The sequence below is a fragment of the Polyodon spathula genome, chromosome 5 (assembly GCF_017654505.1).
Source record: "Polyodon spathula isolate WHYD16114869_AA chromosome 5, ASM1765450v1, whole genome shotgun sequence".
Classification (NCBI taxonomy): Eukaryota; Metazoa; Chordata; class Actinopteri; order Acipenseriformes; family Polyodontidae; genus Polyodon; species Polyodon spathula.
Window position 1 is genome coordinate 6485855 of NC_054538.1, and position 13774 is coordinate 6499628.

Here is a 13774-nt window from a genome sequence, read left to right on the forward strand (position 1 = left end):
TAAAACTAACCTGTGAGAAACTTTGAATTATGAGGGACTTAATTGGATGTGTTAATCAAACATTATTCAAATTCTGAGGGTGCAATTCCCTCATTGACGAAGTCAGACTACTGATTTTGATCCTGTGCCATTTACTGTAGGTGCTTTCTCCTGTCTCAGCTACCGAGGAGGCGTTACACTATGATAAGCTTTTATATGTGGTAAAAAAAACCAAAAAAAAAAAAAAAAAAAAAAAGAGGAGGCATAGGACTATTTTATAATATATAACCAATATATAACCAATCAGAAAGCTCCAAATGCAGGCACGGCTTCATGAGGTAACAGCTGTATAATTCAGATAGAATCAATGACTGGAACATTAAGACAGAATCAATAACTGGAACTTTCAGCTAGAATCAGTAACTGGATGAAGCATTGCAGGGTGTTATTTGCCATTAATAAATCTAAAAATTTATAAGAAATCAGAAATGACAGGCAATCTTGACTTACCTCTATCCCACAGCTATAATCAAAACAGCTTCCCTGTTTACATTCACAGTAAAACGTTGATTACCGGGCATCACCGCGGTATCTGACCTTGTCTGGTATGACAGCTCTTACCTTATTGACAATGTCAAGAACCACACAGCCACCTGAAGAAAATGAATGGAAAACAAATATGAAGGTAGGATCCCTGAGACTAGCTAATCTCTTCTACACCCTCTCACCCTGTCACTGTGTTGAGGTTGTATTCTGTATACCCTTTCATTATTGTTACTATTGTTTATATTAGTGTATTTTTTATTTTCAGTTACAATATCAGTCACATTTCTTAAAACTCAGAAACAGAACATATTTAAAATGTCATCTCAGAAATAGTTGATATTCATGAAGTGAGAGAGCCAAAATACACCTCTGGGAAACCATGGAGACCCCTACTTTGGTCTCCCCCCCAAACCCTAACTACAGTTATACAGCAAATATAACTAGTTATAACTGAGGCTTGGTGGCTTAGTGATTAAAGAAAAGGGGCTTGATACCATGAGGTTCCCAGTTCTAATCCCAGCTCAGCCACTGGCTCACTGTGTATGACCTGAGCAAGTCACTTAACCTCCTTGTGCTCTGTCCTTCGGATGAGATGTAAAACAGAGGTCCTGTTGTTAGTGACTGCAGCAGCAGCTGTTGAAACATAGGTCACCCACTAGTCTCTGTAAGTCTCTTTGGATAAAAGTGTCTGATAAACAACTAATTACTAACACAAATATTGAGGCAATTTTTCAGTGTTGTATTTATTACCTTATAAAAATACTGCTAGATCTGCCCTTTCTCCTCGGGAAGAAATAAGTTGAATACAATGTTTGATAAAATAATCAGTCTGTACCTTCTAATTTACAGGTATCTTTTTGCCTTTCAATGACATACTTAGAGACCTGTGGTTCTGAAGAGTACTGCTGTATGCCCAATGGATACTTAATGACATAGAAAGACCATTGAGAGGATGGAGGCACTAAATGATGTGCAACAAGAGTCTAGATCTACTATTTGCATAGTTGGACATTCCTGCTTGAGAGAACTGCTTACAATAATTAAGATAAGAAACAGTACAATCACACTTACATGGCCCCCTAACGCACTGAAGATCCATTCTTGGCTATTTCTTCACAAGGCAGTCTGCTTTTAACTTCTTGAACTGTATCTAGTCCCACCTCAAACTATGCCCTATTACTGAAAACTCTTTCTCAAGAAATTCTCAACAATTTCTCAGTCCCCAGTCATAACACCATGAACATCTGGGCCGCTCTCATTCGGTATAAATCAGCGCTCCACATAAGGGTTTGGGTCATTGAGTAATTTACTCTCAGTTTAGACACTGAGGGATAGATGGACTAAGATGGGCCAGTCGCAGTGCAAACAGGCAGCAATTTGCATTTTCGTTGTGACAATTCACAAAGTATACATTTTGTCGTATGTATGAAGAGAAAATATGTTATTGAAGAGAGCTGCACTGTAGTAATTAAAATATTTGTTGCATTATCTTGGCGAGTTCTCTAGCATTGCGAGAGTTTTGCAACATTTTTTTTTAATATACAAAAGTCAGTTTATTTCTAGCACATTCTATAGTGGGGCTCCCCCCTTCACCCCCAAATGAAAAATGTGTTTCTATCCCCAAAAAATTCAGAATCATACAGTAGCCCCTCGCTAAGACGGACATGTTTATCTGACACAAGGAGAAGTCGGGTTTAAAAAAATATAATAAAATCGCACACATACATCTATAGTGCTCATTGTATTTTAAATGTATAAATCATTGTGCTGAAATAATGCTAATGAGTTTTCGGTAGGGTACGTATTACATTGTATACAAAATATTAATCTGTACAGTAACCCCTATACAGTATTTTATACACACTTTTTAAACTTTAGCCTGCTGAGGCTATGGTAACACAAAATAAACCATGTTGCTGCACTGGTGTAAAAATATGATTTTAATTTGAAACTAAATGATTTTAGCGTTAATAATAATAATAATAATAATAATAATAATAATAATAATAATAATAATAATAATTATTATTATTATTATTATTATTATTATTATTATTAGCCTAGACAATTTTAATTAAAACACAAAATTGGTCATGGTGCCGCATTGACAAATTATGATACTTACAGGAGGACAGTCAATGCCAAGGGACCAGCAACACATTTTACATTATACCACTAATTCATATTATCATGAGTAGTCTATAAACCAAATGTATAGTGTCAGGTTTTATTTAAGCTAGTCAGTGGTACAGTGCTATATTATGCACAATTACAAACCACCTGTACATTAATAGAATAGGTGTGTTTCCTATTCCTGTTCAGAATGAGCTGGAGGAGTTAGTGGCACGTTGGGGAAACAAGACATGTATTTTCAAGGCTTGTAAGTACATCCAGCTTTTAGGGAAAAATTGGTATTTTGGTGTTAGCCTCACTGTCAACGCGCAAGAAAAAGCGGGCTGGGAAATGCCACCAACAATTACGACTGTTTAAAACATACTTTCAAAAGTTCTTAACAAAGTGATGCAATTGTAAGAGTCGCAATTTAGCACATCTCATTATAATATTTGAGAACCCTCACTTGCACTTTCTCCGCCCCTTTTTGCAAATTTACGCATGAATGCCCATAATTACATTTCCATGTAAGGTTGAACCTCAAAGAAAAGCTGCTGCCGCAAAGCATTCCCTAAAGATTCGCTACCAGCATTGAGCTTGTTCAATACATTTCACCCTAGACTGCCGACCTGTTTGCAACTATTGTGACAGCCGCAACGTTTTAGTACATCTACCCCTATGTGAGTAAAATGTATTTTGGATGAGTATAATGCCTCGTTTACCTTAAAGCCATGAGTACCGTCAATAAATACTGTACATACTTTAATGCTAACTTATGGGGTGTGCATTAACTACAGCCATACATTTGAACTGTAATGTTACTTTGAACATAATGTCTAGTCGTTCAACATGTAGACACTTGCTTTCCTTATTTTCCACCTGAATAAAATATCCAACAATGTCTTTTCACAACCATTTAAGTCCAGCCTTAATATTATTAATAGTATTATTGCCAGAGAAATTGTTACTCTCGCTTACCATTTTGCTTTGTTGCATTTTCAGATATTTTGGGCTTTTTTCGTTCCTGGTCGCTTATGTCAAAAGTACAAAAAACATAAGAAATGTCTGTGGTGAATGCATGCACAATAACTGTAGGTTCCCAGTCTGAATGCGCACCATGAGACTAGAGTGTCCTACATCTGCAATCAGCCTCACACACCTCACAGTCAATGTCAGCAGTGTAAACAATTATTAAACTCAAGCTTTAAGTGCAAATAACTTGATAAGACCCATGTTTTGAAAGTGGCTTCAGTTTCTGACTGCTTGGAAAAAAAGAGAACAGGTTATTGATCTGTCTCAGTGTCATTAAAGTGTTACTGAACACCTTGCACAGTTTACAAAAAATACATTTGTTACCTTTGCTGTGTGCTTTGTTATCTTATATCATATCATTATATTTTCAAACATATTGGTCATAATAATCAACCATGCAACATATTTATCAACATTAACATTTACTTGGGCCAGGATTACTATTTATTTCTTTTTAAACGTACTCGGAAGTGTTTAGCAGGAGAGAGATTTTTTTCAAACATCAAACATTTATTTACCTATGATGTGTGAATAAAGCAATATCAATGCTATTGGGAAAAGAATACTGCGATAGAGACAACACAGAACACAGCAAAGGTAGCGTGTTTCTGCAGAGGGTTCTGTAGCACTAGATTTTACAAAGAACCTGCAGTGCCTTGCATCTATACAATTCTATACTGTAGCTCATACTCTTATGGAAGTTCCAAGTAATATTAAGAACCATATCACACCTTCATGATCTGTTCATAAGATCTATGGACCAGGGTCAGATGGGGTGCCACAATTAAGCTCCACGCTTACCCAGAACAGGTAAGGGAAAAAGCCAGCTGGGTCTGAGTGACTTTCTTCATTGCATTAACCAAAAAAGGTAGTTGCCATTTATTGTAGTGTTCACAAAATTGACATGCAGGAAGTTCCTATATCAAGAATTTACCAACAACAATAACTGAACTGCTCCTTCCAGCAACTGCATGTTTTTTTTTTAGTTAGTTCTGTACATATGTATTCCTACATATTTAATAACATGTTTTCTTACGACTAATTTTTTGTGTGGCTGCTCCAGGGTTACAAAATGTATTACTATTGTTGCAGAAACAGTACATTGGCACAGGCTGTGATGCTGCAGAAAGCAGCACTTCACTCACAGAGCTCAAGAATGACTGTTCCATATGGCTCTAGCTCTGTGTCACTACATGTAGGGCATGTCTGTAATTCCCCACCATTCATCTGAAAAATACTGAAATATTGAAACCTGCCGATACAGTACTTCCATGGCTTAGCTATATTAGTGCGCCATGGAGACAGACATCCCATTCCTAAGCACTTTTTGCAAATTCATAATGCAAGTTTTGTTACAATAACACTCTTCTCAGGGAGTGAGGACATTGGGAAAGTATTGCAGTGCAGTTAGATGTAGCTGCTCGGTCCCGCGTGTCTTGATGTAAAAAGACGGTGCAGACGACAGTATAAAGTCTATGGAATGCACCTTGGTTGTTCTACTCAAGTCATATGGCCTCAAAACGTAGATCTCTGCTGCTATTATACTTGCATGGATTTAAAAAAAAATATATATATATACATTTATATATACGAAAACACCAAAGCCCATCTTTTGGCACATTTATATTGCAAGTCCTGGAAGCTCAGACTTTTGGATTCATTTCGATTTTCTCTCCCAACGTGCTGTTCGCTGGTGTGCATTCAGGCTTTTTCTTGGATCCGAGTGCTTCCGCCTCCTCCAGCGTGCTTGTCAGTGGTTTCCCCAGGGTTTCTGGAAGCAGTAGAGTCAGCACCCCAATCAGGATGGCCAAGACACCAACGATCACCTAAGGAAGAATCAGGAAAAGAAATAAGAAAAAAGGGTTGATTGCTGTCTTGATGTGAAGTCTTTGTATCTTTCAAATTAGAAATGAGCTATCTTGTTACTCACAAAGAAACCAAGCAACTAGTTGGACTATCCATTAAATGGGATCGAGTAGCAGAGTGATTTGAGCGCAGGTTGGCAGTGCAGACACAGACACAGCCACTCACATTGTCACACAGCTAAGATTGAGTACTTTGTGTAAACTGGGGAATGCTCTAGGTGGGTGGCCATGCCCTTGTTTTCTCTACTGCTAAATCACTAAACCTAAATTAAATTAACTTTCTAGAGAAAGCAAAATATCATGTAATTAAAGGATCATATATATATAATGTATTGTAATTGTTTCTGTAGTCTAATTGATTGGGGGAGTCAAACAACTTTTTTGCTGTCATCATTTGATTATAAACCATTTACAAACCTATTTGACGACTGTATGGTTTTGTGAATATTATAAAACTGTAAAACAGAGACTCGCCTGTGGTAAGAAGGTCCAAACAGATGCTAAATACACGCAGAAGGGTGCAACTACACTTCCAACACGGCACAGCATACTACCACTGCCAACAGCAAGAGACCTGACCCAGAGGGAAACAAACACACCCTGTAAATGACCATGTGAAACATTGAAGTGATATCCCCTTTTCTAAAACATACAGGAAGTGTGGAATCTCTGCGCTCGCAGTTTACAAATAAAGACTTAATAGAAGAAAGGTAGAAGTGGTAAGCAAGCAGATGGACTTTTTTTAAATTGAGGTACAAGAGACAAGAACTCTGTAGTCATTAACCTCCCGTGTCTGCTAATACTGTACAAAACACCATATACAACTTGTGCATTTGATAAAAACAGCACTTTTTAAAATTACCTCCTAAACAGGGTGCCAAAACGACAGGCATGAATTTACAGTATATGAAACCTAAAACTGTAGATATTTTTTAGACATTTTAACAAAATGGTTTGTTATAATTAACACATTTGTGGGTATCACAGTACTTGAGAAAAAAAAAAAAAAGTTGTTGCAGTGTGTAATGAACAGAGAGCAGTTTGGCCTTGTTGACCACTGACATCTTTAGTAAGTCATCGGGGCTGGGTGCACATTAATTTAAATGCACCGTGTGTGTAACACATATCAAATAGGCCACGAAATAGTTTAAAATTATTTTATTAAAACACAGCAGTTCCCAAATGGTTCAACTTGTATTGGCACATTTACAATAACGTAAAATATAATTTACTAAAGCATATTATTGAACAACGTCTTGCACATCTGACAGTTGTAAAGTTACAAAAAATACATATTTCTGTGCACCTATTTTATTATTATTATTATTATCTCAGTGTGATCTCTATAACATGTTTGACAGACAAAGCACAAAAGTATACAACAGTCTGCCGTTACTATATAGTGCAGGTTTACTGCATAACATTACCCCCTGAACAGCGTGATGTGACTGTGCTGTTGCATACGGGGTATGTTTGCATTCAGCCTCTGAGTGACTTGTTTAGTGCGTGCGCCACTAGTAATAGGGAGCTGAGAGCTGCGACAGAGTTCATCAAACATGTGCATGTTATGAAATGCAAAAGTTACGTTCGATACCGGATTCGTGTCTTTTATTAATGAAGAACTGCACACATTGGAGGGATGTATTAAAATGGATGGGCGTCTATGTGGATATAGGATTCGAGTCCGAACCCTGCTCAGAAAGTAGGTATTCGGGTCGAATCCGAAACCGAATCCTGGATACCGAAGCCCTGATTGCGAAGGTTTAAGTTATAAAGTACAAACCAAAAAGTTTGCTTGCTCAGCATACCGATTCACAAAAAGGCTCTGATAATCTCTAAAACATTTCCATGAAGTTATGTTTATTTTCGGTAGTTTAAAGGTCGTGTCCATACGTGTTTCTTCAGTGGGAGTTTCTGTATCACTGTGCCAAGCCCTTTGAAATATCCTCACCTCTATTGGCTACCGAGCACCGATGACGTCACTGACTTACTATCAACCGTTTTAGTTATAAACTAACAAAGTATTGTCTTAAGTACGTGTAGTGCAACTGAAATAAACTAACTAGTAACAACTAACGACTTAGTAGGGACTTTAGGTTTGAATTTAGGAATGAACTTAGGCATAGCTGGTGCAACCCAGCCCAGTAAACGTCAAAGCTACTTTTTCATGTATATCCCTGTATGAATTTAGGATTAATAAGCAGGACCTGAGCCTTAAATTTAAGGGGTCAGCTAAAAGCCTCATTGTCTGAAAGAGAACATTTCCTCTCTCACAGTAATCTCCAGATTAAGAGATACAGTACAAGTGTAAATTGGGCATGCTAAAAAACTTACATTTAATGGACCTTAGTACTTACTCGATGAGCATAATTGGTGACATGGAATGTACAGTGAATTGTCCCAATATAAAGCATGAAGACCAATACCCTTTGTCTCGCCTATGAAATCACATTGAAACAGCAGCTTGGGCTGCAGGACCCCTTCCTGGGACAGTTAAAGCAGTGATGCAGTGCTTGGAAACGGATGCAGGAGTGTGGACTCGAGCAAGATCCCAACCAAGTGATCAATGCTTCTAACCTGTCAATGGCAAGCAAGACTCCATTGGGTGAGACAACACCCTACAGTGAGGTGGTGACAGCAGCACTGAAATGCTGCCCTGTCCTCCTCACTAGACCACACTGACGGCCATCGAAAGGGACATTTCTTTTAGTAAATGGTAGACTTTGGTAAACTATAATCGATTTTAATCAGTATGATTCAAATGGGGTCCATCCCTTTCATATATAAATAGTCATGTTTATTTTTGTGTTGAGTAAATTAAGCCTGATATTATGCCATGCATCATTATGTGATGTATTTGAAATTCTTAGCCAAACTGTCAGTACAAAAGAGGCTTTGGTGTTTAAGTCTACCTGTCAGCTAATACGTATAGGTACATGCAGTATCAAATAAAGAAATCAGCTGATGCTGCTCAGGCTCTGGGTTAACCAAGGCAATCAAAATACTATAACTTACCTTATGACAGTTGGATACAACTCACATGTGTACAGGTAGATGAGTCCAAAGGCTATAGCAATCTCAAACTTCCCTGTCATGCTCAGAATGATAGCCAAAATTGCAATGTTCTGCAGAAAAAATAAATAAAATACACAGAATAAGTTACTCATAATGCTGATAAGCCAGATCGTACAACTGTGGAATAATTAGTGCAGGTGCTGAAGAAATCAAAACGTTGATGCTATAATATGCTGTGTTCGTGAGGTTTAAGCTCAAGGCATTTGGTTTGTTGTACAAAGTAAGCAGAAGCCACTGACATTAAGCTTGATATTCCTGAAACTACTCGTCGTTAAATAATCCACCAGCAATCTCATTTTTAAAGGCCTATATGGTGATGTCACTTAAAGACTGTTTTAGGAATGTTTTATTAAGGACTGTTTTTAAAAGCCCAATCAAGTTTTCATTTCATGGAAACCCTTTTCAATTGTTTAAAGAGGGAAAAAAGTTTATTCAAAGGACTGTTTAACCCAAAAGAATGTTTAAAAAGCACTCACCAAAAAAAAAAAAAAAATCCTTAAAACAGTAGTGTAAATATACTGTACCTGCCTCACAATGATAGTAAGGGCACACGCTATTCCACTGAGAATAAGGAAGGGGGCCAGAGTGTTTCTCCTTCCCAGTTTATCCATTGCAAAGGACCCGACGATGTAGGAAGGAATCTCCACCGCTCCTGCTCATAAACAAACACAAGACTCCCTCAGTCAGAATGTTTACTTGGAAAACACATTGGCCTAAGAACATTTGGTACCATGGTTTTCACATATCCACAGAGACGTACTGGCCAAAGCACTGATTATTATCTTCTCAATAACTTGCGGTTATCTCAGATTGAAGTAAAAAGTAAGTGTGATATATATGGATGTGAGGACAGAGAGACAGTGTAGCACACATGGGATCCATCGATATTAACAAACCGCTATTTCAATGTTCTAAAGTTAATGTTGTTGATGTCACTGCTAATTACATCAAGTAGCGGGTCTGCTCTAATATGAACCGGGTCAGCTTAGTTCGTGAACATTGTACAGGCTAGTTGAGGCTCTAATTTATTCCTGAAAGAGAAAGGGTAATGCAGCACTGGAATTATTAACATGGATCAGAGATAATTAACACAGAGCTCGCTATCTAGATTGTATTTTGTATCTACTATATTACCATCAGAGCCATCAGAACTCAACACTTTCAGTTGTGGTCTAGGGTGGTTTTACTCAGCTTCAATCCCTAATGATCAAATTACCATTTATTTTTTGTTGGTGTTTTTGTATTAACCGCTTGTAAACTTGCATTTAAATGCCCATCTTTTTCCAGCACACACATCTCTGATATTTTAGTTGGAGATGTTAGAGGATAGATCTAACCGTGAATTAATATTGTTAGTGCATTTCCATTTGTAAAATTATGTGAATTGCCATACAGGGTCCTGAGATATATATTCACATTGAAAGTGACAGTATCATGAAAAAGTTGGTCATCTGCAAGTTAAATATAATTACATGAAATCAGTTTAATTAAAAATGGACAAATGGTTCCCAAGATATAGCATTTAATAGCACAGCCAAAAACTACAAGACCTCATGCTCAAAAAAGTCCAGCACTTCATCTCAATTAGAGGAGCGTTTCATAATATATATGCAACAAGATGGTGCCTGAGGACTGATTGTGTTCTAAAACCCCAGCCACCAGAAAACCCTTGCCATGGGATATGCAGCTAAGTGCATCTATCTGTTAAAACACTGAGAAATTAACTATGCTACTTCATAGATGTACGCGCAGGCTGTTTTTTTATTAGAAAAAAAAAGATGTTTAGCTTGCAAAACAACAGTAAATTGCCTCTACCTGCAAGAAACGGGTTTAGGTACTGGTTTCCGCCCAGATTGATGGAGCCCAGTGAGAAAACGTAGTATCCTAAGCTTCCGATAAACCACACCAGCCACAGAGTGATAGTCCTGCCAGCCATTTCCCAGGTACCAAACAGATCCAGGATGCTGAGTTTCTTCTCTGGCGCTGAGTCCTGGTCTTGCTCCAGCAGGTCCATCTCCTCAGGCTGCAGTAGGTCGGAAACCCTACAAGGGTTGGCAATACCATTGAACTCAGCCACCTTGTCAATGAGGTCCTGGGCTTCCTTGTATCTGCCCTTGGCCAACAGATAGAATGGGGTCTCTGGCAGCTTCCAGCACACAAGAAGGAAGGGAAATGTAGAAATGGACAAAATGATCTGATAGATCCACCAGACCCGCACCAGGTATCCAACTAACGCCACCACCATGATCCCTACCGCAAAGGCAACGTGGACGTGCATGGAGGTCCAGGTCCGAGCTCTTATCCCAGTGAATTCTGTCACATACACAAACACTACCACCAGGTATCCGCTGGACACCTTTGTAAGGAAAAGAATGTGTTTGTTAGAGAAAGCATTGTACAGCATGTGGCATGGTATTAATAGGCCCAGAAAGTGACTGCAGCCAAAGAGCCTTGGATTCTGACCTGTTCAGACCTTAATAAGCATAGTTGCGCCTGGCTAGTACTCGCTGATAAACTCCAAGATCTGAAGGAAAGGGTGCTGTTGTCTTTTCTTTGGGCAGCTCTTGGATGTATAATAATAATTTTTGTTTTTATATAGTGCCTTTCATAGTGGACCACCATTAAAAAGCCCTACACAAGATACAAGACTGGTTGTGTGAACTATGCTTCAGCTGCAGAGTCACTTACAACAGCATTTCACCTGAAATACGGAGCACAAGGAGGCTAAGTGATTTGCTTTGAGTCACACAATGAGTCAGTGGCTGAGCTGGAATTTGAACCAGGTACCTGCTAGTTACAAGCTTGTTTCTTTAACCACTGGACCACACAGCCTCCTATAATGGAATGCAATAGAAATGAAAATATATACCTAATCTTACTTGAGAAGAAAATGATTTAGAAAGGAACATTTGGAGCTGTTTCTATTTTCTATTGTGCTTGTGAAATATTATGCATCTGTTATGTGGGTATATTTTGTGAAACGGAAAGGGAGCTGTAGCCTGCAGCACGAACAAAATCAGTTCTTTCATGATTTTGAGTTTTGCTGATTTGATGAAATACATTATTATTTACTACTCGATGAAATAATAGCTGTATTATAGTCAGCATCAGGATTTCTGTTTAAATGGGATACAGCTCTGGGAGATGGTTCTTCCCTTAATTGTATTAGAATTACAATGTTATAAAACGTGTTAAAAAACAAGTAACATTATAATTACTTTACAACACAACATGAAGTGCTACGCTTGAAATTATAAGAATGTTTTCTTGGCAGCAACCATCAATACAATATTTTTAAATAATTGGAAATGTTATTAAGCAAAATTAATTGTTTTCTGGGGACAATAGTCTCAAGGCAAAATGCTCTCAGTCAAAACAGCTCTCAGTAAAAACAGCTTTCAGTTAAGTGCAATGTACTTACCATGGCCAGCATGAAACGAATGACAATGAAGACGTAGTAGTTGACAGTAAAGGCAACTACAATTCCAAATACAAACTGGAATATGCTTGTAAACATCATGACTGTACGCCTGCCTACTCTGGAAAATAAAACAGATGAAAACACACATGAAAACAATACGGTAGTTAATTACTGAAATTATCAAACTTGACTTATCACCTTGATGAACCTATATTTCATAAAGTTACTTCTACAGCAGTGGTGCACAAATCAGGTCATGGAGGGCCAGTGTCCCTGCAGGTTTTTATTCCAACTTCACCCTAAAGTACTTTATTGGACCTTATTAGAAGCTTAATTGGTCCAATTAAGTAATTTAGGGTACGGTTAGAATAAAAACCAAGCGAGACACCGGCCCTCCATGAACTGAGTTGTGCACCACTGTTCCACAGCCTTTGTCACAGTGCAATGCATTGTGGTATCTGTAGTCCTGCATCTTGCAGTGGCCACATTTGTTAGGAAATTCCATAAACACAACCTCAAGAATTTGGTGCAAATCCAACCTGCATAACTTCTTACGCAGTGTTACGGTCCCTATAACTTGATCTCTTCTATTTCTTCTCCTAAAAGCCAACGTTTCTGTAGGGTTCAATGCCGTTTCAATGCCGTAGACCTATACACTCATGTTCTCCACTGACTGTCAGCAAAACATTATACATGCTTGTACCAGAGGAAACATGATACACACATTTGTCAGAAGAACTTCTGAAGGCGGTCTGTAGGCACAAAAAGCTTTTTTTTGTGAGAAATGAGGGTGTATTCCTCTGTCTGAGGCAAGCCATTCCTGCATAGCTAGCACTTCCCTGAGTTTGTTGTGCCAATCCAAGCCAGCCATCCTGATACCCTAACTAATGTACCGTCATTACAAACTTTAATGTTGATAATGAAAAGGATTTCAATAGCTTTAACATTATATTCACTCCACCTTGATCACTGCAGAGTTTTAAAAATGAAAAAACAAGCACCTGTCGGCAATGTCTCCAAATATGAGTCCTCTGATGAGGACTCCAAACATGAAGGAGGGCTGGGTGAGCTTTGCTAGCCATTCCTTGTCACAGACCAGGTTCCAGTCTGTTACAATACTTTGCTGGATGTTGGTGCGATCGTAGACAAACCATTCTGAACAGGGAAACTCGCTCTTATTACCACTGGATGAGTAGTCAAAGTGAAAACTGTCTGTCCGCCTGGACCGGCTGCACTTATTAAGCTCCCACAGCTCACCGCTCTCCGGCTCCACAAGGATGAAGCCTTTTCCCGGGTTCCAGTGACTCCAGATGTCCTCCAATCCTGAGCCCCTGTAATTTTCAACCATGGCAGCGATGATGTTTTCTGGTGCAATGCAGACAAACTTGGAAGTCGCAGCCAGGAACACTGACGCCAAATAGTGAATTCCACAGGAGATGGTCTGAAAAACAACTGCAAAATACACACATGCCTGGAACCTAGATAAGGGAGATAGTGGACAAAGGATAGAATAAGGGGTGTTAGTGATATACAAACCAAAATATTAAATGCTAGCACACTGCATTGGTATTTTCTTCAAGCCCCAAAAATGAACCACATATACAGCAGGCAGTACTCTTGCATTTGGCACCATGAAAGGTCAATGCCTAACACAACGTTTCCAAAAAAGATAAAACAGACATTTACAGTAGTTAAACGAGGCAGTTAAACGAGGCAGTCTTCCCAGCGACAGCGAGTGGAAGCA

General features: G+C 38.6%; 1 protein-coding gene across 1 annotated transcript; it reads right to left on the reverse strand.

Moving 5' to 3' along the window:
* Positions 1-2665: 2665 nt before the first annotated feature.
* On the reverse strand, positions 2666-13573 carry LOC121315354 (solute carrier family 22 member 16-like; the record flags this gene model as incomplete). Its single annotated transcript, XM_041249380.1, has 7 exons — positions 2666-5495; positions 6009-6108; positions 8550-8659; positions 9134-9261; positions 10425-10965; positions 12031-12148; positions 13032-13573. Coding segments are annotated over 7 exons (1722 nt in total), but the record flags the coding sequence as incomplete, so codon positions are not given.
* Between the last annotated feature and the right edge of the window lie 201 nt (positions 13574-13774).